Source organism: Xiphophorus hellerii, chromosome 5, assembly GCF_003331165.1.
Source record: "Xiphophorus hellerii strain 12219 chromosome 5, Xiphophorus_hellerii-4.1, whole genome shotgun sequence".
Lineage (NCBI taxonomy): Eukaryota > Metazoa > Chordata > Actinopteri > Cyprinodontiformes > Poeciliidae > Xiphophorus > Xiphophorus hellerii.
The window spans coordinates 13731180-13757507 of NC_045676.1; the positions used below are offsets into that span (position 1 = coordinate 13731180).

General features: G+C 38.5%; 1 protein-coding gene across 6 annotated transcripts in view; it reads right to left on the reverse strand.

Moving 5' to 3' along the window:
* Positions 1-160: 160 nt before the first annotated feature.
* slit2 (slit homolog 2 (Drosophila)) overlaps positions 161-26328 on the reverse strand; it is a 105827-nt gene continuing 79659 nt past the window's right edge. For 2 of the 6 annotated variants that reach the window (XM_032562928.1, XM_032562927.1), the window contains 23 exons: positions 22520-22670; positions 22318-22392; positions 22036-22179; positions 20571-20714; positions 20320-20486; positions 20110-20242; positions 17931-17999; positions 17539-17610; positions 16959-17030; positions 16757-16828; positions 16003-16166; positions 14074-14198; positions 13771-13868; positions 11136-11275; positions 9641-9664; positions 7411-7504; positions 7090-7227; positions 6094-6334; positions 4957-5087; positions 4720-4874; positions 3838-4189; positions 3521-3735; positions 161-2177 (listed from right to left, as the gene is read on the reverse strand). In XM_032562928.1, the coding sequence (XP_032418819.1) occupies positions 1921-2177; positions 3521-3735; positions 3838-4189; positions 4720-4874; positions 4957-5087; positions 6094-6334; positions 7090-7227; positions 7411-7504; positions 9641-9664; positions 11136-11275; positions 13771-13868; positions 14074-14198; positions 16003-16166; positions 16757-16828; positions 16959-17030; positions 17539-17610; positions 17931-17999; positions 20110-20242; positions 20320-20486; positions 20571-20714; positions 22036-22179; positions 22318-22392; positions 22520-22670 (3233 nt within the window). In that variant the 3' untranslated portion in view covers positions 161-1920. Of the gene's footprint in view, positions 2178-3272; positions 3317-3520; positions 3736-3837; positions 4190-4719; positions 4875-4956; positions 5088-6093; positions 6335-7089; positions 7228-7410; positions 7505-9640; positions 9665-11135; positions 11276-13770; positions 13869-14073; positions 14199-16002; positions 16167-16756; positions 16829-16958; positions 17031-17538; positions 17611-17930; positions 18000-20109; positions 20243-20319; positions 20487-20570; positions 20715-22035; positions 22180-22317; positions 22393-22519; positions 22671-26328 lie in introns of all 6 variants that reach the window. The other 4 variants (XM_032562930.1, XM_032562929.1, XM_032562932.1 and 1 more) reach the window with 3 other exon arrangements.

The following is a 26328-nucleotide window of genomic DNA, read 5'->3' on the forward strand; positions in this document are numbered from 1 at the left end:
ATGATTTGGAAAGTAAACACAAGCTATGCACTACTTGTGTTTATCCATCACATATAATAATAAAATATATTAAACATAATTTAATATGGTTGTGGCTGTAATTTTATAAAATGTTGAGTCAGAGTTTTTCAATACTCTTGTAAGGGATTAAGAACAGGCAAACAGGGTAAAATGTTTTAATGTTACAAAAGAAAATATTTAACAGGTGATGAAAAAGAAGTACAGTGAGAATAAAACCAAACATAACAAATCCTACCAGGGTTCCAATTTGTAATAATTGTCTTCGATGAGTTGCAGGGATGATCTCTCACACAGAGCTTGACAACGAGAAGGGAAAAGATGAGAAATGTGAGGTAAATATTGTGTTTAATAAACAAACATCAGTCAGGAAACTGACATTAGTCTAGGGATGAAGAGAGAGGGAGAATAAAAAGCACAATGCACATGTGGAGAGGAGTTGATGGAGGAGTGAGGGGTCATATTCATCTGTTACACAAGGCAGCCCCAAACAGGAAGGAGCAGGAAGCTCTATATAACATACAGATCAGGATCCAAGTCTACGGTACAAAAAACTTAGCAGCAACATGTTAACATCTGAGACCAAAGGGGCTAACAAAGTAGTTTCATTTAGAAAAAAGTCACAGTATGTTTTAAATTTGTTAAAAAGGTAAAAAGAGTTCTCTATGCATCCGCTAGGGTCAATGCTACTCACAAAGTCTGTGTGGAGTACATAGGTAGGGAAATCTATACATTTATACTCTAATATAAAGAACCTTCTGGTAATGGCACAGTACAAACTCTCAGGAAACGCGACAAAAATATACAATGTCTTCACGTCACATTTGCAGATTAAAATGTAACTAAGGTCTCTGGCAAGCACAAAAGTTTCAGTGATCAAAAACAAAACAAAACTTTTCTTACACCAAAAATAAAGGACACCATTTTTGTTAGTCAGCTATCTTGACAGAGTATGTCTTTTTAATACAAAAATAAGGACAAATATAAATTAATATATATTAAAAGACTCAGGCTGATACATGGGGATCTAGTGAATAAGTACAGGTATTTATGATACAATAAATACTTGTCATTCATGACGCAGGGGTGGGGGTACACAAACAGAGAGCTGTGTAGTTAACCAGTTTTTTTCTGCAGGTGCATGCGTGTGTCTGTGTGTGTGTGGTGTGTGGTGTGCTGTTCAGTAGCCGCAAAAAGAGCCAGGAGATTGAAAGCAGCTGTGTGTACGATCATGCACACAGTCACAGAGGATTCAGCAGGTCTGCTGATGGAGCCTGTGGTGGTTTCTGAGTTGCGTTTGTGTGTATGTGGGGGGTAATCGCTGCCCACTCCGTGCCATGCTTTAAGGCAGCTCCTCCTAGTGGTGAGTTTGTAGTACTACCATTTACAGTTACTCCAAAAGATGCACAACTCAGAGACGGGACGCAGGACGTCTACTGTAAAGTGGTGAGCCGCCGGTTCTCCAGGGAATAAAAACATTGTGGCACCACTGGAGCTATCACGACCAACAAAAAGAAGTAGATGAAGAACAAAGTCTTTCTTTTTTTGTCTTTTTCCCCACTTCATAATAAAAATAAGTCTGCTTTTGTATTTTACAATACAATTCAAAATTCCCCCAGAGGAAGCATCGGTCATCAGTCCAGCACTGACAGGAAAGGTAGCTATTTTTTTTATTTGTTTTTCTTGTGTTTTTCTTTTTTTTTCTTTTACTTTTTTGGGGGCTTTTAAAAAAAAATCAGGGTGCTGGGGAATAATACTCCTGGAGTATTATTCCAGGAGTATTGGAATAATACTCCTGGGGTGTGGAGAGTTTCCTCACAGGGAACACGAACAGATGAGCGATCAGGTAAGGATGGCAGGAGCTCTGTCAAAAAAAAACAAAAAAACAACTTCTCTTTTGTTTTACGAAGAACACTTTGTACAGCCGCACTTGACAACCTTTTCCACTTCTTGGACAAAAGAAGACCCATCAGTGCACTGGAAGGTGTATTTCCTGCGTTTGCTACGGAGGGGGGTGCAGCAGGTGCCCTGTCCCTCTGCTCCCCCCGGGCAGCTGCCTCGACACTCTAGACGGGAGACCTTCTCCTGGGTTTGGCACGCCGCGTAGCCTTGCTGTCTCTGGTAGACATCTCTGACCCGTTCCCCTCGGCAGGCCACCTCTGCAACAAAATACGTCAGTAAGTACCCAGAGTTTTTTAAGGATGCTTACTTATCTATTGTTTTCTTGCAGGAATAGAGTTAAACCAACACTATTCTGTAGGTGACACAAAAGAAAGCCATGAGAATTTTATATTCAGTGAATTCTAGAGAACATATTAATAAATTGTCTATTCAGTCAAATATCTCAAAACTAAGGGACTTGGCTAATTTGAAAATGCTATTAGTTATGTTTAAAGCTAGAAATATATTGTTGTCAATTAATTTCCAAAAGTTCTTTGTCTTAAAATGAAGTGATATAAATACCAAAAAGGAAGTATAATTTCATTTTCAAAAGTAAAACAGTGTGTACTACTTTAAAACAAATGTGTATTTCAGTGCATGGAGTAAAACTAAGGAACAGTTTGGATGGGGAGTTGAGAAAATGCTCTACTGTAAATAAGTTCATAACACATTACAAGAAAACAAATCATTTAGTCTTAAAAAAAGTAAAAGACGGCCAGAAAAAATTATTCTGCAACGACTGAGAAAAGGGCAGGTTGATACAAGATTTTCTCTTCTTCCTGCTCCATTTTCACCCGTTTAGTAATTGTTGTAAATAACAGAATGTGTTTGTGAATTAACGATGACATTTGTTAAACGGTGTGAATGATGCAAACACTGAATGATTGGTAGTAACAAAATTATGCGATTTGCACTGGTGCCATCCATTCATTACAATCCTGAAATTTACAAAGCTCCATAAAGCTATCCATTCTTTCACAAATGGTTGAGGAATCAGTCATCGTACATACTTGATTTTATACAACGAAAACGCTTGAACTCAAGGATTTGAAGGAGTAAGTAAATGTTTTTGACAATATTGTGTTTATTGTGAAAAAGGTTTGATGCAAAGAAATGAGAAATTGTAACAAAAAAAAGAGGTTTATAAGCGATGCTTTAGAATCTTTATACACTATAAATGTCATGAATGTTCTTTAAACATTACGTTTAATCTTTAGTTTTTGACAAGACTAAACTAAATATTCTATTTTATATACTCTGTGAATCTAGAACAAACTAATTCAAGATGACAATATAATTATACGTCATCTCACCTGAGTAGCCCCCCGTGTGGGATTAAGAGGAAGCTCAGAAGATGCTAAGTTTAAGAAGTGGAAATGTTAGCAGAGTTAGTACAGAAGCAAGAAAAACAATGTTAGAGACAATTTAAGACATTTGGGTGAGATTGGATTAGAAGAAGCTTAGTTAAAAGAAATAAAAAGGGTTCATTAGGGTGTTATTGGACAATCACATACATATTTATATGTTTTATGATGATTATTATTAACGTCACTTTACTGACCTCTGTCACATGCCTCCCCTGTGTATCCGCTGTTACACTCGCAGTATGCTTTACCCAGGCCTGACACTCGACATTTGCCGTGTTTGCAGCGAGACAGGCTGCAGGGGTTAGCTGTATCCAGGTCCTGTACATCACAGAGAACACCAGCGAAACCAGGCTGACAAACGCAGGAGTAGGAGTAGGAGTTGATTGGAAGGCAGGTACCATGAATACACCTGTATGTTGGAGGAGGGAGACAGTACAGGGAATAAAATTGAGAATGGAAAAGACTTTGCTAGTTTATTTTCAATATGCTGCAAAACCTGAATCGCACTCACTTGTTTCCATCACAGGGATTGCTAACTTGCTGGTCACAAAGAGCCCCTGTCCACCCAGGATGGCAGGTACAGGTGAAACCTTGGTGACCCGTTGGGTGGCAGTCGCCTTGGACGCAGGCACCTCTCTGGCACGGCTGGCAGCCTGGTTCCACCCCGTTTCCCAGCCACTGTCTGTAGCTCCGCATAGTTCCTGGACCTGGAGAGCTTTGGTCATGCCCGGCTCCCAAGTTCTGGAGCTTTCCGTTGATGTAGAGGTTACGAAGGCATCCGTGGAAGCTGGTGCCGTTACGGCCTCCGGAGCTGAGCTGCAGTGCAGAAAGGCCGCCAGAAGCTGATGCCTGCTCTGGCATTCCTGTACAGAGAATCGCCACAGGTGGATCTAAAATCTGACTACAATCTGCATTAAATGGAAAGCAATTTTTGCTAAATAAGAGTTAAATTAAGGGGCACTAGATACAAAAACAATATCAGACATCCAAGTTTCGAGCCATGTGTGACCCAATGTTATAAATATGGGACAATCCAGATCACAGAGCTGGGGATAATCTAAACATCTCCAGTGCATCTGGAAAATAAGCACAATACCAAAACAGTGGATGTAAATAAAATAATATGAAGGTCTTTGGTTGGGGGTTAGTCCTTTGTTTAGGAGAGCGAAGCCTCTCAGTGGCCCATTGATAATTCAACCAGACTTTTAGTTTAGAGACATCTTTTGTTGTTTTTAATTTTAAAATCAACTGTATCTTGGTTTTGATAAACTGTCTTGTTTTTATCAGCAGTTATTTTGTTATTTATCTTGTGATGTTATTCATGCGGTAAGTTGTTAGTAGATCAGTTACTCTTCCTGACACATCCACAGACACAGACAGTGTGAGTTCCTACCTCCCAGGTAAAGTGGGGAATCTAGGTTGAGCGTGGACTGTTTGCTGATGGAGCTAATGGATTTGGGTGGTCCGCCATCAATGGACAGTGACAACGTCTGGTCAGCTGCTACTAACTCCACAGAATGGAAACTACCATCATTCACCGTCTCCACGCTGAGAAAGAGAGAGAGAGAAATTGAGGCAACATCTCTCATATTACAGTCTCTGGATGTTAGACATGTTCTTGAGCAAAAACCTGTATATTGCAGAAGGCGGGTAGGATCCAGTGTCGTAGCTGACCCTGAGACGCCCCCTGTACAGCTCCATTGCGATGTGATCATTGTCACCCTTGTACAACAAGACGCCGCTGTCCTCATCAGTAGCAATCTGTAAGCACAGGTGGATGTAGCTGTCAATGACATTTCTTGCAGCAGTGAAACATAAAGCCTGTGTTTATATTATTTCCGAAATTATTATTAATTACAGCACATTGCAAAGATATTCACACTTCTTGAAGTTTTCCATGCTAAGTCAAGTCACAACTACAAATTTGGGTTTATTTTATTGAATGTTTCTATCTGTCATCTTTAACCAAATTTCCAACTGCTGCTGAAGAAAACAATCCACATAGCATGATGCTAACGCCGCCATTTCTCATTGTGTGTGTGTGTGTTCAGGAGGATGTTCAGTGTTAGCTTAGCATAAAGACCAAAGCAACTTATCTACTGATTTGGATCTCTGCAGCTTTTTCATAGTTAGTATGTAATTGAAGTAAGTGCCTTGCAGTTACGTTTGAGTGGTAATACTTTTTACCACTCAAAAGTATTTTATCCCAATTAAAGCTCTTGTCACCCAGTTTGCTAATCACTTTTTGGAAGTTTTGCAGCTATGCCAAACCCTCTCCATTGGCTAAACTGTGTTCTGCTAAATGTTCCAAGCTTGGGATACTGTCTCATAACCTCACCCTTGTTAAAATGTGTCTATAACTTTGTCCCTACAGTAAAGAAATAAGCTGCATTTAATTTTGTTGGTAAATGTGCACCACACTTGAGAATTTTCTGTCAAAAACTTGAAATCTATGTAATCTTTTTATACTTCACAAACACAAACTGTGTTGTATTATCAAATATTTGAAAGTTTGCAGTTGTAAGGTGACAAAATCTAAACATGTTAAGGAGTATTTATACTTATACAAGGCTGTTTAAACACAGGCAATGTTCAGAAATTGTTTTTGGGTTAAACTAATAATTTGGTTCATTTTCCATTCAGTATCTTTTAATACATGTTAGACGCATCTTTCTCCCTGATAAAAAATGTCCATAGATATTTGGAGCAACAGCAAAGATCCGTAAATGAAACAAAAAATAATAATAAAATGAAGAGTGGAGTCTACCTGCAAGCTGATGTTGGTTTGTGGTGAGAGGAGATTGGAGGGAAGCTGCAGGTAGGACTCCCGGTTGACAAAGTTCACACTCACGAGCGTTTCACATTGCTCGCCCTCGTATCCATGGAGACACTGGCAGCGTGGGTCTGTTCCCACAACAACGCACTGAGCTCCGTTTAGGCAGTCGTGGTTGTCACAGGGACTGGTTCGAGGGAGGACCATTGGGGGAGTGAACTCGCAGAACAGCCCACTGCAACATGCATGTTGACACATACATTACACATAGGACCACGGCTTGAAAATGCTCTCAGCTTTTGTGTAAAAAGTAGCTTCTTTTCGCAAAACACAAAAAAGAACTTATCCTGGTCCTCTGTTACACTCCTGACTCACCAAGCAAGGTGATCACAGGCCTGTATCTGCTTACAAGGGTAGTGAATATTGGATCCTTTATTATTCTTATTATTTTTTAAAAAGTGGGATTGGATATAGGTGAAAACAAAAGAAAGAACATGCCCAGAGTACCAATAAAGAAAGCGATTTAGATTTAGCAGGTAAAAAACAACAAGACAAAACAGAACAAAAATCAATACACTGTTGAGAAAAACTTTAGAAACATCCCAGTAAAGAGTTGACAAAAACTAATATGCATCATAAGCTACATTCACACTGCAGTCTGAAGTGACCCAAGCCAGATTTTTATTCAGCCTGTATCTGATCTTTTCATGACAGTCTGAACAACACGGATCAGATTTTTACAAATACCACCCAGGACACTTGGATATGCGGCTATAAATCAGAAATGCATCTGATCTTTTCAAGTGAGACCACAGAAATGTGAACGACCTTGTAAAAGAAAACAAAGAAATATAAAAAAAATCAGATTTACACGAAAACTCAGATTTGAGCATTAAGGCTTGCAGTGTGAACATAGCTACAGAGTACAATACGGTTAATGGCAGTGAAGATAATTTGCATTGTTAGTCCTTGTTGAGATGTATTCTTTACCTATATCCCTCTGGACAGATGCAGGTGTATCCGTTCACGGCATCAATGCAGTGACCTCCGTTCTGACACTTGTTCTCTTCACAGTCGTTATAGTCCAGCTCACACTGCTCACCTACATACCCTGGAGTGCACTCACACCTAAAACGTGAGAAGATTTCTGTTAAATTATTTCACAGCCTATACAACAAACAATGTTCAAACTATATTTTAGATTCCTGCATAAAAGCATCATCCAGTCCCTTTATGTCTGTGCAATTCAAAAGCTGCAGAACAGAACACCAACTCTGCGTATGTGCATGAATGGCTGCACGATCCACTCACTTGTATCCCCGAGGGGTCAAAATGCACTTTGAGTCGTGCTGACACGGGTTAAGCTCTGGGGTGCAGAAGTTCAGTTTCTCCTCACACAACTCCCCTAGAAACACACACATACACAAATGACATCAGCAACCTTCATTTTCCAGAGTAAAATCAAACTATAACATGACAGACATCCTTATTTTACAAGTCGAACTACTGTGTTTACTACATTCTCTGCATCAGCGTTGCATACAGCAAGGCATGTCTTGTGTGTGTGCGTGTGGGGGTGTGTTTGTGTGTCGTATGGGTGTTCGCTTTAATGATGGATGGCTCTCTAGTGGCCAGGACCAACACAGTGGTCTGATAAATGATCTCATTGTGCAAAATGTCATATTACAGATGATATTCCAGAGTGTGTCCTGATCATTAGAAGTCAAGAGAATCCCTGATGAGGCACCGGGGAATAATCCAATACTCCTGGCAGCAGAGGGTCCACTGAGAGAATAATTACCCAGCTCTGTGGGGAACTGTGAGTCTATGCATGCGTATGTGTATTTATGCTTCTTTAGTGTTCAGAAAATACTGTAGCATATTTAGAAAAAGTAATATTTGGAAAGTTAATATTATTTGTATTTCTAAGTACAAATTACCACATTACTGTGAGGTAAATACTAGGTACACTGCATGAATGTCGACTGTGTTTTCTTTTCATTTGAATATGCAAGGCTCATCCAGAACATGCTTTAATTTGGGAGAGGCATTGACAAGATCCCCTCGGGTCCACTGAGATAGTACGGAAATGTGAAACAAGTCTTTTCTGAAGATGCCTGATCAGACTTTGATCTGAATGTCAGGATGTTACATCAACAACTTGGATATTTTCCTACTCGTCTCCATCAGAGAAACAGCCACTCAAATCCCAGGACTCGATACGTGCATGGTAATAATCAAAGCTCTTCGGTTCAGTTGTCATCAGTTTGATTTGTTGTAGAAGACAATCAGAGTACAGCATCTCCCAAAAATACCCTGAGAAGTTTTTCACATTTTATCATGTTACAACCGCAAACTTTATTGTGTTTAATTAAGACTTTATGTGAAAGACAAACACAAAGAGGCACATCATTGCAAAGCAGAAAGAATGTCAGGACTAAAGTTTTGGAGAAGTTATAGGGTTATAAAACAACAGCCTAGAGTTTAATATCACTTAAAATATAATCCATATTGTGGACCCTCAAAGAAATGTCCATCAATCTAAGTTGACTGGTGGGTCAAGAAGAGCATTACTCTTCCCATATTAACTTTGAGGGAGAGGCAGAAATTAAAACTTGAGGTGGGGAGTTTGTCTACGGAACAAATGTTTACTGTGCACTTTATATATCTGCCGTTTATGGACTAAAAAATAGAAAAGCCATTGTTACAAAAGGTCATAAAAAATCCAGAAAAAGCCAACAAGGCATGTAGGAGACACAATAAACATGGGGAACAAAATTTATTTAATGTACAAATTGGCCTATGAAAAAAACCCAACACTATTTCTAGTAGAAAAATAATACTGCAAATCACCACAAACACAAGCAGTACCATCATAAAATGTGGTGGCAGCATCATACTGTAAGGATGATTTCCTTTATCAAGGACAGAAAGCTGGTCATTGATGGAAAGATGACTGGAGCTGCAAGAACAGCAATGCTGATGTAAAACAGGTTGCAGAATCTGGAGACCAGGGTGGAGGTTTTCAGATTTTTATTTCAAAATAACTGGAAAACCGAATATTCAATGTTTCCCTAATTCACAATTATGCTCTGTATGTCAAGTTTTAAAAATTTTAAACTTGACTGCGGCTGTAGCTGGGCAAAGTGAGGAAATAAATTTAGAAATCCTTTCAGGTTTATTTCTGTTATGCCTGTAAGTCTGACTAGAAGACAAAAAATTCAGAGCTTTTCTGGAACTTGTCTTTCTTTCAGGTACTTAAGTAAAAAAGATAGAACAAACCAAAACCAGCAACCAACCAATTGTGACACACGTCTCTACTGTTCCACCTTAAAAAAAAAGGATCTCCAAAACACAAAAATGCACTGCTTTACTGCTGCCAAGAGGCAACTTTGCACACATTGAGCAATCTGCTCTGCTGTGGGTGACATTTCTGTGGGTTGTGGACATAAAGCACAGGGGATGGTTGAAGTTCGGGATGGTATCGAGGAGATAAAGAAGAAGAGAGGGACAAGAAGGACACAGAGAAGAACAGACTAACCTCTCTCCACCTCATTGGTAGCAGCTGCAACCACAAAGAAAGATGACAGATGAAAAAAAAGAAAAGCAAGACAGGAGAGAGAAGACAGCAAACAAACATCCAAAGACAGAGAGAGAACAGCGCCACAAAGGTTAGCAGTCAGAGATGATCAGCACATTGCAAAAGCAGACGAACATGTTGCAACAGACCAGAAATAAAATAAAGACAGTTGCATAAGTTCTCACCAGAGGTTTTTATTACCTCATCATTTACATAGGTTTCAGAATATTTTGGAACTTTTAAGAATATTCTTTATTGAGGTGGGCAGAATATACAATTTCACAGATTTTAAAATGCATTAACTGGGCAAAGAAGTTTGGATTGCTGTAAACTTTGTCTAAAACATGTAGATAAAACATGTAGGATAAAACATGTACATATTTCCTCACAAATATTTGTCTGAATGTTCCTGTGCAAAAAGCATGACTTGAACTGTCTAATAGCATAATCTGAGTTTTTCCACAAGTTTCAATCATTTAGCTGCTGTTTTGAAGTGAACATGAAGAAAGTCAGTTTAGTTCTCCTTCTTAATTATCCCATCCACTTAGTCATGCACTGGCAAAACAATACCTCAGCATAATACTACCACCACCATGCAGTAATGTTAGATGATGTGTTCACCTTGAAACATTTTTCTTGTAGTTGAGTACATATTATATACAGTACAGACCAAAAGTTTGGACACACCTTCTAATTAAAATGGGTTTTCTTTATTTTCATGACTATTTATAAGGCAAGAAATCCCACTTATTAACCTGACAGGGCACCTATGAAGTGAAAACCATTTCAGGTGACTACCTCTTGAAGCTCATCAAGAAAATGCAGAGTGTGTGCAAAGCAGTAATCACAGCAAAAGGTTGCTACTTTGAAGAAACTAGAATATAAGGGGTATTTTCAGTTGTTTTACACGTTTTTGTTTAGTGCATATTTCCACATGTGTTATTCATAGTTTTGATGCCTTCAGTGTGAATCTACAATGTCAATAGTCATGAAAATAAAGGAAACTCATTGAATTAAAAGGTGTGTCCAAACTTTTGGTCTGTACTGTATATTTATAAAAACTCAAAACTGTATGTTTTAAAATCCTTCCACTTTTGAAATGCATCAATAAAAGCCCAGAATTATAAGACATTGATGCCCTTGATGGTTATGCAGGAACTTCTAACTGGCAGGATATGCTGGTTTTAATATTTAACTTCTATGGGGGATTTACATGAGAGGTACAGTACATGCAGTATATAATATTATATTACTTCATGAAGCAGATAATCTATTTAAAAAAACAAAAGCTTTTATAATTTAGAAAGTAGCATCTATCAGTTTTATGACTGTTGCACAATCTGAAAATTTCTCCAGTGTTTTTGTGTTTGAGATCAATAACTAATTAGATGCACTTAAAAAAATAAATAAATGGAGATCCATTGAGGGAGGAAGCTCTATGAAAGCAACGTGTTACCTGTGTATTCTGGTGAGCACATGCAGGTGTAGTTGTTGATTCCGTCCACGCAGGTGGAGTTGTTCTCACAGTCGTTATCCTCACAGTCATCAATGTTGGTCTCACACGTGTCGCCTTCGAAGCCCTCCGGACACACACACCTGAAGTTACACATGAAGTCGTACAGTCAATCATGAGTAAAAAGATACTTACACACACACAACAACATACAGATAATAATACATTTGTGATTCATAATATACCAGTTGAATTATTTTCCATGAATGTCCAAAGTGACTAACAGCTGTGTACCTGTACATTATTCATACAACTCACTTTATCACATTATTACCATAAGATCTGATGTATTTTACTGACCTTTCATAGTAAAGACAAACACAAAGTAGAAATTAACTATGAAATGAAAGGAAAACATTTTTCACAAAATGAAAATGTGGCATGCATCTGTGTTCAGTCCCATCAATTCCGACCAGCTTTAATGTAATACAACATTTACTCCAGAGATCTGTGTCACAAATGGTAGTGTCTCTCAGCTAAGTAACTACGTCTCAGTTTAGACACACACACACACACGCCCACGCCCACCCCCACCCGCACACACAGAGTGCTATATTATGGGCTTAATCAGGAGCTCTTTATGCATTACATGCTCTGTTGGATGATATCTCATTATAGCCAGCGATAGCACTTCAGAATGAATATATTCAAATTACTATTAAAAGTAATCAAACAAAGATAGAAATGTTTAAGAGGAATTGACAAGAAGAAGAGACAAAGAGGAGACAAAAAGAGAAATGATTTTATGGTTTGTCTAATTATCTTTGTTAATATCTATTTTGTTAGCTTGCCTCCTGATGGCACTTTATCACTTGATAATCAGATTTCTTCATTGGGCCTTAGTGAGCTTGAATTTTAAAGGTACTAAGAAATAACAGAATGAGTTAGTCGCTCCTGTTACTAGTGGAGTGACAATGACTGAGGATATAATTGTGTTTTATATACAATGAATATCCACATTTGTGTTCAGACACAAAACTATTATAGCAGTTTTTGTCTTTTTGTGTTAATGTACATGCTTTGAATTGCCTGTCAGTTTACTTCTGGTACGCCTGAATTTTCCCACTAAGAGACAGTACAGTCTATTTCTATTCTATTCTATTCTATTCTATTTGAAAGCATTCAAATTTTCTTCCTCTCATGCATGAAATCCACTCCAAAATCAGCTACATTTGAGGTAATTTGTTAAATTGAATGAATTTTAACAATAATGTTAAGCATTTTAAATAGTTGAACATCTGAATGTACTGACTGATTATACTACTGAACATCACCGTTGGACTTGTTTTAGTTTAGCTTATATTTAAGGGACATTAAATGTTTTATAATGTGTAAAATTGTCTGGAGCTGCTGTCATTTTGGCCATCACACTGTAGTGAATGACATTTTAAGTTTCAGTGAGTTTGGTTACATATAGTACAAATAAATAGAATAGAATAGATCATGACAGGCAAACGAAAACACACGCATACACACTAGAAACAAACAATCATATTAATATCAAAGAATGTAAAAAGAAATAGAAAACTAAAGTTGTGACAGAAATATGAAAATATGGACAAAAATTTGTGCTTTTAGGATCCCACAACCCGTCAGTAAAGGAGAACTTTAACATTATTTAGTGCCATGCATGGGGATGAGAAACATCGTCAAAGTTATTTTAACTTTACTACAAAAGTAATGTTCTACAAGTTATACTGATGTTGTACCGATTCGTAAAAATACATGTACCTTTTCTGATCCTAACTTACCCTGGTAAATGCCTGCTCTGGGTCTGACTGACTGGTTCACTTAGTTTTGTGGAAAGGGGAAAGTTTTATGTCACACCACACTTTGTGAGACACCAGAGCATTATCAGGCAGCTGTGAGGATGAGTTAGTTCTGTACCAATAGACATATGAATAAAGTGATGAAACAGATTTTTGATTTGTTCTGTCTGCAATTCCACCGGATAAAAATGGGTGTCAGATTTTGATTTCCAATATTTCTACAGAGGTTTAGCTCCAAGACTTATTACAGGAGAGTAATCCTGTTAATGCCTTTGCATTAATTTGGTGAAGGATTTACATTTTTCTTTCATTACTTGTAATGTTTTAAAAATGCATCTTTATATAAAGCCTCCTAATGCTCTACTACTGCCAGCACTGAATTAATGGTGATTTCATGTTTGTTGCATGAGCAGTTACTCCATAATCCTCCATGTTATGTCCCATCTTAATCCTTACAGGGTCACGCGGATGCCTGTTTCCAGCACTCAGTGGGCGACAGGCAGGTACACCTGGATCGGTCACCAGGCAATCACAGGGACACACAACCATGCACACACACAGTCAGACCTAAGGCCAATTTAGAGAGAATAATTAAACTAACACAAAATGCCTTTGGGCGGTTGGAGTGATAAAACTGGAAGACCCATGTTAGCATGGAGAGAACATGCAGATAGGCTCCTGTCGGGATTAAAATCCAGGGTCTTTTTGCCTCAAGGCAACAGTGCTACCAACTCAGCTCAACTTTAAAATTAAGTAGCTCCAGCAAAAAAATACTAAATGTGAAAAAATGTATTTTGAAAGTATCTCACCAAAAGTGGCTTCCATCTCCTTCCTTCAGATGGCAAGTTCCACTGTTCTGGCAGGGATTACTGATGCAGGCATGAATAGGCTCCTCACAGTTTTGTCCCTACAGACATGCACAATGATTCATTTGGTGGCTCCAATGAACATCAGACCTTCAAGTAAACAGGTATTGAATGTAAAGTGTTAAGAATACAATTTTATTATCTTCTCTCTTCCAAAAACTATTTGTGCATGTATTGTTTACTTAATTAAAGACAAAAGGTTCTACTTCTGTGTAAGATACATTATAACTTCCAAAATGTGAGTACCTTAAATCCATAGGGGCAAGTGCAGCGGTAGTAGTGCACAGGATCACCGGAGCATGTGCCGTCATTTTTACAGGGGTTGGACAGACAGGGGTCACACTTGGCCTGGATACTCAAATCCACTGGGCCTGCGTGAGGCACCAATCCACACAAACAACACACACACACACACACAACAAACAAACATTTCAGACTTAGGCATGTGGAGTAGGTGGGAATATAGAGATTTACACACATTTTTATGGCCTTGCACAGACAAAATGAAGGTTTGTCATTCTTCCTTCTATGGATTTTTAATGTCGTTATGATTTCAGTAATGAACTTGGTGCAACAGATGCTGCTTAATGAATAGTTTTGCAAATAAAGCATACGTTAATCAATTAAAGCGAAAAGAAAAATGCCTTTAAACCCAACATGGTAAAAAAATATATGATTTAGCTGCTAGAAGCAGATTTCTTGATAAAATCTCAACCTGAACTCCTACAAGCGAACCATTCCTTCATGGATGCTTGCTACAGCAGTCTGCATGTCTGCTTGTTGGTAGAATTCTGAATTCAATGATTTGAAGAGGTGAGCGAATCCTTTTCGCAATAAAGAGTAAAACAAAAAAAGTTGGTATTTTCTGTGCAGGACCATTTCTGAAACACGTGACACATATCTCGAACTCTAATGTCAGAATATCAACATTTAACAGCTAGAGGTTACAGTGGTTGGAACAACATCAGGGTTAAGAGGGAAACAAAGTGGTTCAATGTGGGTCGGGTTGTAAGATTGAGGAAAATGGGGCTCGGACAATCTCAAACTCAGGAACCAGGGTTTGGAGGAAAAGTACTGGGGATTGGCTACTTTACCTGGCACTAGAAAACCACAAGGCCCAGGGACTTCTACAGTGCGTCAGTCAGATTAGGTCAAAAATAGGTTTCAGTTATGTATTCAAAGTTAATGTGAAATCTTTAGGTTGAAAGGTAAAGGTCAACACTCAGTAGTATCACTTTTGAGTAAAAAATAAATAAATAAATAAACTTAGCCAACAATCAAGCATAAACCTTATAAGCTATTTTAAGCATTTAAACTTCAAACAAATATTCTAGGATTAAAATGTTTGTGAATGCAAACTGAACAGACAAACCTATGTGAAAAAAAAAAAGTCAACTCCCAAACCTAAAAACTAATTTTACCACTGGTGGCAACAAATGCCAGCAACTTGTTTTTGTCACCTAAACAATGATATCATCAATTAATAATTGCTTTTGGTAGTTACACAGTTTTTCTTTGACTAATATTACTTCTGAAGCTGCTACCCCCGCGACCCGACCCTGGATAAGCGGAAGAAAATGGATGGATGGATAATATTACAATTTTTGGTTTCTAAAATCTGGATATTTCAGTGATTAATGCTAAATAAAACCTGACTCAACAACAGTCTAGATATTGATTAATATTGATTGATCTGATAATTTCAACATAGCACATGTATATGCTATGTTGTTATTTTTAACAAATTTATGTCTTATGGAAAAACTAATATTTATTTGACATAAATATATACTGTTACATTGAACAAAACCTTTCATGCAGCGATACAATCAACTTCTTGCTACTCAAATACATATATCTTATTAAACTGTGAAAACATATATTAAAACAGACATTTTTATGTTAATCTCTAACATGTTCAGTTTCAGATCTACAGTTTTTTTGTTATTGAGCTTCAGCTTTTATTTGGCAGCTTGTAATTCACATCACGTTTCATGTAAACCTCCTGTCAGTTGCAGGTCGGTTCCCGGGCACGACACAAAGCGGCTGTTTTAAGATTAATCATGTGTTTCTGTTTGTTTGTTTTCTACAAGGAAAGCGACAGTATGTGAAATGTGCACAGTGGTAGATTTGAGTTTATTCCTGCATCATGGTAGTGAGAAGATGAGCATTTACCTGTGCAGGTGAACTTCTTGGAAGGTGTGGTGAGGAGCAGTTTGTCTGTCATGTCACCGGGCCCAGCACAGCGGGCGATGCCGGGCTCCTTGTAGCCGCTCTTGACCCAGTCGGACAGCCACTGCAAGTGGCAGTCACAGTACAAAGGGTTGGCACCCAGAGCCCTGTGGCATGAGTGCAAGCAAGATTGAGAACAATATTCATCACGTTTAATGTGTAATTAGTTAGATGGTTGCACAAGAGCTGCACACAGATTATCCTTCTGTTATAATCTCTAAAACTGCAATTTGTTTCCTTAAAACTGAAAACACTACTCATTCAAGATTATTGTCATTTTTTAAACCAACTACCACTATTATGATCCTCAAAAAGAAGCCATGAAAATGAGCTGACAGAACTGGAAAGTATTTGATGGTAATTTATCTTAGATCTAAAACTGTTAAAAAATAATAATAAGGGATTGTATAACTTTACTAGAACTTAAATTTTTAATCTTCAGCAATTGAGAGAAAAATGTCAGTATCAGTTTTTTTTCCAGTCATAGAACACTGAATAAGTAACATTAATTAAATTACTGTTTGGGTTTTAAAGGGTGATGTGCTTATTTGTTATTACTGGAATCAGACTTTTCTATATTAACAAAACAGGAATAAATTAATTTGTTGCTGAGCTACTTTACATCTAAACTTGACCTCACAGAACAGTTTGCATAAGGGCGTGTGTGTGTGTGTGTGTGTGTGTGTATGAAACTTACAGATGAGAAAGTGAAGACAGGTCTTTAAAGGCTCCCTCTGGAATCAGGGATATGTCGTTACCATGAAGAGATCTAAGATAGAGAGTGATTTAAGTTCAGAGAGGAAAAACGTCACAGAAATGTAGACACCCAGATGTTGAAAGCCTTTAATAAATATTTACCACTTGCCTGGTTCAACAGCATGTTAAAAGCAGATACTCACAGCAAACGCAAAGACTTGAGCCCATCGAACGCCCTCACTGGTATGCACCGCAGACGGTTGTAGCTCAGGATTCTTTACACATAAAAGTAAACAAAGAAGCTGTTTAGGATATGCTAAATTGCAGCAAGACTTTCAATGTTTATGCAGAAAGAGCTTGTTGGTTTCCTTTTTGGTTCTGATCCATCAATAAATTGACTCCACTAGACCCCTAAAGATGTTCTGTGCTATCTGAGACCAACAACATTAACCCACTGGAGCCCAGTCCAACTTTCAACTTTCTATCTGCAACAGCAACCTAATGAAAGAGAAAACAACTTTTACAATAAATCTTACTTTGTTGTAAATGCATTTTCAACTTCTTCAGGCAGATTTATAATAAATGGACTTATGTCAGTTTTATGTGAGGCTCTGATCCATTGCATCCAAGCAAAGGTTAACAAGAAGTGCATTTTACTGCATCTCTGCTCAACATTTTCTAAGCTTTTAAGAACAACAAATATGCACACACACACACTTTCATGCTGAATCCGCACACACTTGCACTCGTATCGCAAAGGGACAGATGTGAAGCCAGACTCACAGTGTAAGCAGTTCGGACATGTTACTGAGGCTGTGGTTGGACAACGTGCTGATCTGGTTGTTACTCAAATCACTGAAAAGGAAACAACAGATGCATAAAAAACACACACACACACACAGAGGCACACGTGCGAAAAGGAATCCACACAGCACACAGATTGTAAACGGCAGATAATCTCTGTTTGTTTTCATTTGTTCTGACAGCTACACCCTTGTTGGGGCCAAACCAATGAGATTCAGCACAGAAATCTCACACAGCATCAGTCTGTTAGTGTTGGTCTTTAAAAGTGCAGGAAATATCAGCCAAATCACAGTCCCCCATCTATGTTTGTGATAGATAGTTTTGTGGATTAATGACTTTCTGTTTGCCGAGTTAATGTTAGTCAAACTTACATGAGCGTTAAGTGTTTGTAATTGGAGAGCTCCACTGGAACCTGAGTGAAGTGGTTTCCGTCCAAATATCTGTGCACACAAAGAAAGGAAGAAAAAACACATGGAGGGGATTCTGATACAAAATTAGAGTAGATAAAGATAAATATGGAAAATTAAAAAGGAAGGTTGAAAGTGAAAAACCAAACAAGGATAAAATTACATGACAGCCACAAGGGAAATTCCTTACTTCCAACAGTGTGAACAGTCATTACAGTTACAGCCATAATAAACACTGAAATGTAATATTCCCACTGCAGCCTCACACCTTTTTTTTTTATTGCAGACACATAATGAAACATAAGTCAGGTTTTTCATCTGTCACCGTACGGCTACAGATACAGCTGTAATATTAAAATATTGGTCAATATTTGGAGAGCAATGTTTCCCACAAAGTCATGTGTTAAATATTAAAAAATACTGCTAACTTTTGTTCCTATTTTTTTTTTAGCTACTACAAACTTTTTTTTGGAGTAAATGAGTGGATTTACTTGAGATTCACAAATAAACTCCTCTAAAGTCAAGGGAAGAGAGGTTTCATGGCTGTCTCCTATATATTCCCATGCAGCTTGAACAGGTTTTAAAACTCAAGTCGAGTTTATTTGTTTCAGCAACAAGGCAATTACCATGTTGGATTTGAGCATCATACCATCACCAATTATGAAACAATAAATAAACATTATATTCGGTCAAATGTCATCATCAAAATCCTCAAGCAATACACATCAAATATGTTGATCAATGTTTCAGTTACAACTAGTCAAAGGAAACTGTGTTTTAAGCCTTGATTTAAAGGAACTCAGTGTTTCAGCTGTTTTGCAGCTGAAACACTGAGTTTGTTCCAGATTTGTGGTGCATGGAAGCTGAATGCTGCTTCTCCATGTTTGGTCCTGAGAGGTCTGGAAGGTTGACACAACAACAACAACAGCAGCAGCAGATCTCTAATGTATTTTGGTGGTAAGCCGTTCAGAGATTTATAAACTAACAAAATCATTTTAGAATCTATTTTCTGAAAGTTTAAGTCTGGTTTTACAAATCAAGTGTCTTTGATTAACTGACCATTATCAGAGTGTTCTCCTCTATAAAAGCAGGAGCTCTTGTAGTTTATTAGCATCGCACATGCAAAAGTGTATTATGTCAACAATTAAAGACATCAGCAAACATCTTAAAGAAACAGATGTTTCTTTAAGAACATCTGTTTCTTAAAGAAACAGATGTTCTGTTTCTTTAAGAAACAGAACATCTGTATAATTGGTTATATAAGTCCAATTATATAACCTTTATAATTGGACTTATAAAGGTTATAAGTCCAATTGACGATGACCTCAAACTCAAGAGCCACAGCTTTAAAACGGGGGGTAGAAAAGAATCAGGGTGATGCAATGGCTCAGTCAAAGTCTGGTTTCACTCAGGTTTCAGTCAACCTGATAAACTGATATGAAGCAATGATCTAAAGAAGGGAGGGCCAAATGTTCGTCACAATGAGAGACTGATAAGGTCATGCAGAAAACAAAAACTTCTACAAAGTATTAAGTCATGATTTCCCCATGGCTACACTGGCAATCATGACTGCATGTTCGGTTGCTCCTCTGCAATTCAGTGTGTTTTTTCTGTTTATCGTTTCATGTGGAGCTTCAATCAGTTGCTCCCTTGGAAGAAAACTATGAAAACATTACTAGAGGATTCAGGACGGATCACAAAAAATTGAAAAAAAAAAGAAAAAAAAACTCAAGCGAGGAGCTACTTTGGTCTAATCTTTTATCTAATATTATCAAATGAATAATGTTTGTTCAATGATTGGATAATGGTCATTAAAATATAATATTGGATAAGAATCTATTTATATTTTTTTCTTTTTCACTGTATTCACTTTCAGATTGATTGTGGTAAATAATCTATTACTTGTTATGTATTTACTTGCACCTTGTTTTCTGGGGCCAAATGAATTTTACATAAAAATTAAAATGAGTATAGATTTTTGATAAAGGTTTCAACATTTAACATTCTCATATTTCCAGACACCTAGAGATTGACAACAGCCCCTCTGTGACCCTATGAGCGAGTACAGACAGTCGATGGATGGATATTTTCCAATAGTTGTACTGCTATTACTATTTTCATTGTGCAACTTTTTGTAACTCACAGTTCAGTGGTCTCTTTTGGGAGGCCTTTGGGCAGCGTGGTGAGGGCTTTGTTGCTGCAGCGCACCACAGTGTCCAGACAGGAACACTCAGCTGGACACCTCAGAACAGGAGAGCAGCTGTTCTCATTGTTTCCTGTTGTATTCAATGAGGAACGTTAGAAAAGAGATGGCAGAAACAGCGATAATGAAGAAGAAGTGGCTCCACCTCACCATCTTCACAGGCAAAGTCCTGAACAGCCACATCCTGGATGGGAATCTCCTTCAGGAAATAAGGGTTTTGGCAGCGAGGATTCCCAGTCACGATGCGTTTCCTTCTCAGCCAATCGCCGAGCCAGGCCAGGTGGCAGTTACAGTTGAAGGGATTGGCCAAAAGGTTCCTGGAAAATAAAAAAAGTTAGTACCATATGAACAGATGCCACCGAGCAGAAGGCTGAGAGAGTCACGCTGCCATGTATACCCACAGTGTGGAGAGAGAGTGCAGTGTGTCGAAGGCGCCGGGGTTCATGGAGGTGATCTGGTTGTCGTAGAGAGAAAGGAGTCTGACAGAACTCAACCCCACGAAGCTGCTGTTACTCACACAGCTGATCCTGTTGCTTCTCAGCATACTGTTCACACAAATACAGTCATATTAATACATTTAGTGCAAAATAAAAACAGACTACACATTTGGACAGAGAATATCGGTGTGTGGAAGCTTATGAATATCAGTTGGACTCGATTGTGAAAGTATAAACAACCCATGAATGTTCTGATATTTTTTTCCGTACTGAAACAACAAACTTCAATGTACATTATTTACATTTTATGTGATACATCAAGGATCTGCAGCTATTGTTTGGATATAACAACAAACTCAAGTTTTCAGTTTATTATTCTTACAATATTTATGTTGAAGTTTCACAAAGAATGACACTAAAAGTGATAGTAATATGCTTAATGATAGATATTTAATGTTAATGTTAACAATTACAACAAATTTCCTATTAGAAGATATTTATCTACAATTATAAGTTCTCTTTTTTCAAAAAACTGTAACATTTGAGGCCTTAAACGAGTTTTATGTGGCTGGACTGAGAGTAAAAGTGGCTCTTTAGGCTGTAAATGTTGTAGGCCCCTATGATAGACCAACACAACTTCCCCACACCATGATGCTGCTTCTGCCATGTTTTACTAAAGGGACGACTTGCTTAGGGTGATGTGCAATATACATTTTCATATACATATAATGTTTTACTGGTACACAAAAAAGTTTAACTTAATTAGTTGACCAGCACACTTTTTTTTTTACATTTCTGCTTGTTGCAAACAGCAAACAGTGCTTCTTATGGTCTTCTTTTAAAAGTGGGTTACTTCCTGCCACTCATCCATTATGTCCAGATTGCTAAACTTTACAAGTAATAGTCCTGTTAGTCTGCTGCCTTAGATGCAGCTACTCCAAGAGTTACAATGGGTCCCTTGGCTGCTTCTCTGATTAATGGTCATTTTTTGGTAGGTTTGCAGCTATGCCATACTTTTTCCATTTCTGGATGAATGATTGCAAAGGGCTCAGTGATATAGTTTTACAAGCTAACCCTGCTTTGAGCTTCTCCTGTTCTGTCTGCTGCGTCCCTTGGTTTCCATTATCACTAATGTTCCCTAATAAACCATCACAGAACAATTAGACTAATGCTGAGGTTACATCACACACAGCAGGATGCTATTTAATAATTAGGGAACTTTGAAATACAATTAAAGGGACTGGATTTAATTTTGGGGTATTTGAGTTAAGGAGGATGAATTTAAGAGCAAACCATGTATGATTTTTCTTCCACTTCAGAACTGAGCTGTATTTGTTGGCCTATCACAAGAAAAATCCAATAAAACACCACATAGTTTGTTGTTGTCCTCTGAGACAATATATTAGTATGTGTGTGTGTGTTTGCTCACAGTGTGCGGAGGCCACCGAGTCCCTTCAGCATGCGGTGGTGTATGTTCTCCAGTCTGTTGGAGGTCAGAATCAGCTCGTTGACCCCTAAAGCTCCTTCAAAAGTCCCCTCCTCAATGTCGCTGATACGATTATTACTCAGATTACTGCAGGGGGCAATAGAAATGAGAGATTATGGTGAAGCAGCATGAATGTAGTGGGAAGAAAATACTATGTTTTTATAGTTATAGTTCTTTTTTCTGTTTGACTGGAACATGACTTTATGACATCAATTTCTGACTCACATCTTCCTTAGCTGAGGCAACTTCTTGAAGATCCCCGTTGCCTCGAGTACCGTGAACTCATTGTTGTTCAGACGCCTGGAAACACATGAGGTGAAAGGAGAATCCAAAATAATGAGTAAAAGCCAAGTAAGAGGGGATGGAGGCTGACATGAGGTTTCTTTTTATTAATCACACTGAAGTCGAGAAACAAAGGGTGACTCACAGCTCGGTGGTGTACTGAGGAATGTGATCGGGGATTTTGGTCAGTTTCTGGTTGGAGCAGTCGACCGTCGTGCCCTCACAGCGGCATTTCTCAGGGCAGGCCAGGTCGGCGAAGCAGTCACCTCCAAGCTTGCTGCGGTAATCCTCATTACCTGATCACAATCACAGCCAAGATGTTAAAGAACACCATTACTGTGTGGGAAGCAAAGCCTGACATGGTTCCCGTCAAAGAACTCTGTGCATATCCAAGGTTCAGGGTGTGGTTCAAAAGGAAGAATTTTGAAACGTTACAGAAAGAGCTGCTTTTGCTATAAACTAAATATGTCAAAAAATGAGAAAAAATGTGATCACATGCAACATCTTGCATCTGTAGATGCTGAAAATGCATGTATATCACCTAAAATAATGGAGCCATGTTGCACAAATAAGGATACTCAGTCTATAAAAATAAGGACAGAGACACACATGCACCCACAACAGAACAAAGAGTTTGGAGCTTTTCTGTTCTGTCAGGCCAAAATCTGACTATTAGGGTAAGAAACCACAGTCCAGACCAAACATCATCAAAAATGAGATCACAGAGGTAGGATGTTCATACATAATCCAGAACGTAGTTGCCCCACACCCCACAAAAAACACCACATGCACAAACACACAGGCGGGCAGAGACAGGAGTTTGGTTTCTCTTGCGTCTCGGCCATGCTGCAGGGATTTGCAGCGCCGTTCCATGGTGCTTGACAGAACCATGTTCCCCTTTAGGAACCTGGCAGCCACATGGTTAGATCAAGCACAAAGGAACAACCTGCCGACTGACTGCTCCTCCACTGGAACACAGGGGTCGGAGGGACAGAGGCAGTGGAAGGAGCAGATTAGCAGGAAAGAGGGTCAGACAGGAAAGAAAAGGGGATTTTCTAAACGGATTCCCAAAACTTTCAAATACAGGGAGGAGGAACAGAGATGAATGAGGTAGGACTTGAAAAAGTGGACAGGGCCTTGCAAAAGTATAAATACCTGTTGTTACACATTGTTGTGATTTTTACAATAAGAAATCTAAAAAGAGGGCTGCACAGTGGCGCAGTTGGTAGCACTGTTGCCTTGCAGCAAGAAGGTCCTGGGTTTGATTCCCGGCTCTGGGTTTTTCTGGATGGAGTTTACATGTTCTCCCTGTGCATGCGTGGGTTCTCTCTGGGTACTCCGGCTTCCTCCCACAGTCCAAAAACATGACTGTTAGGTTAATTGGTTAATTTCTCTAAATTTTCCCAAGGTGTGAATCCAACTACATTCAAAAGTAACCAAAAGAGTAAACAGAGGGGAAATCTGGTCTGCACTGTGTGATTTAACATCAGTTAATGAAGCTGTTTGTTGAAGGTCTCCAAGGTTTGTTAGAGAACAAACAGCATCATTAGGACCAAGAAACAAAGAAGACAGGTCAGGGAGAAAGCTATGAAGCTTTACATAGAATAAGATGATAAAAATTTTTTCCAAGATTTGAGCATATCACATAGCACTGCTCAGTCCATCACCTGAGAAAGGAAAGACCACAAATCTACCAAGACATGGCCGTCTACATCAACTGACAGAGCAGGAGAGAAGAGCATTAATCAGAGAAGCAGCCAAGATGGGCACACAAACTCTGGAGGAGCGCTGCAGAAATCTGGACTTTAGAGTGGCAACAAGAAAGAACTTTGTCCAAAGAAAGCCACTGGAAGTCCTGCTAGCGGTTTGCATCATATACAAGACAGCACAAACATCGAATTGATGCGAACAAATTTTTACTGTTTGGCCTGTACGCAAAATCCAATGACTTGGAGATGAACTAGCTTTATCGTGAACACTATGGTGACACATAGTGACGTCGTTATGCTCTGGGAATAGTTTTCTCAGCAGGGACAGGGAATTTTTTTTAGAGTTAGTAAAGAGATGGATGGAGCTAAATACACAGCAATGCTGGATAAAAAAACAAAACAAAAACAATTATAGGCTTCAAAAGTTTTGTGACTGGGGCAAAGGTTCGCCTTCTAGAAGTACTGATGACCAGGACACTGACCCTTGAGAGCTGGGTTCCTAGATTTAGTTTAATGAACATCCATGTATTAGCAAGGCTCAGTCAAAGCCCAGACCTAAATCCAAAAAAAAGAAAAATCGGTAGCAAAACCTAAAAAATTATGTTTGCAGATGCTTTTCATCTGTTTGTACTGAACTTAATCTATTTTGATGGAAAAAAATGACTGAAGTTTCTTGGAGCTGTGATTGTGTAAAGTGGTTCTATGAAGTCTTGACCTTAGAGGTCTGGATTTATATTCATGCTCCACTTTTCAAAGTTTCTTCTGTAAAAACAAAACCAACAACTGCAAGCCATTGCTCTTTTTTTGTTTAGCCACTTCACACTTATGCACTTCTCTCTCTTGGACTGTTAAATGGATTCCAATAAAATTTATGAAAGTTTGTTTGCACAACAAACATTCATGTATTTTATTTGATAAACTACATTCGCTGACTATTCATGCTTTTGCAAGGCACTGTACTTGGGAGAGAAACCAGAGTAAAGGGCAGCAGAGTGAGGGATAAACTAAAGAAAATGGAAAAGAGTAAAATAAGGACAGCTACACAAGACAATAGCACAGAAGTAGGAAATAAGAAAAAAAGGAAAAGGAAGCAAAAAAGACAGAAGAGTAGAAATCTTTATAATAAAATACACTAGAAAGAAAAAAATAACGGGAGAAAAATTAAGTTAATATATTAATTTGTAGCAGAAATTTTCAAATGAAAAACTAAAACAGAGGAAGAGAGATTATTAAAAACAAAGGAAAGTGATCTTAAAAGAAAAGCAGAGAGGGTGTTAGAATAAAACATCTACAGGCGTCTACATTTCAAGAACAATAGGAACAGGAACAAAGCAGCTAATAAAGAGTGGGAGGAGAGTTACAGCAGCAGTACAAGAGAACCCTGACTTCTGGGTACAACACACACTCATTGATACCGTCTCACAAAAACAGACACAAGAAAAATACATGAATGTGTCAACATGTAGACATGGAAATATAATCTCATTTTTATCCCTGGTAATCAGACAGGAGGAGTCACAGAAAGGTCAAAGGTTGCAGGTTAGCTCTGGGAGAAGAGGTGAGGGATTTGGAGAGCCGTGTGTATTTTTGTGTGCGTTTCTTACTTACAGCTGACATGGTGTACTCCTGAGTGTGTTAGAAAGGCAGTAGGAAAAAGAAGAAGGGATTTGACTCATTTGTTATATCGGAGGAGTAAGAGAAGTGATGGAAAATGGTGTAGAGGGAAAAATAACATCTGGGTTTTGTGCCGGTTCTGTCTCTCAGGCAGAAGTTCATTTAAAGCAATGAGCTGTGAGTGGTGACAGTCATGCAGGCTGCACACATCTCTCCTGATTTTCTTGAAGCCAAACAGGTTTAAGCCCTTTTCCTGTGAGAAAGTGACATTGAAAGTACACATAACCTCAAGAAGGAGCCAACATTAAACTTCCACCGCTCTGAGTGCAGAGCACCTGTAAGTCGTGAACATATTGCAAATTAAACTCTGGGATATTAGATGCATTGATCTGAGCTGCAATATCAAGGTTACACCAGAGAACAGAGCATGTTTATGCAACTTTACACTCTCACATGTTGTTAAATTATTCAGTGTTGCCCCCTATGTGGTATCTGCGCTTTGAAACCTCTGTCCTCCTGGTGAGCTTTGGCGTTAATGACTGCAGTAAAAATATGCGCGCACACACACACACACACACCCCCCGACTGTCTTAAGCCACACACACCCTGATGCTTCAGTGTGCGGCTGTGG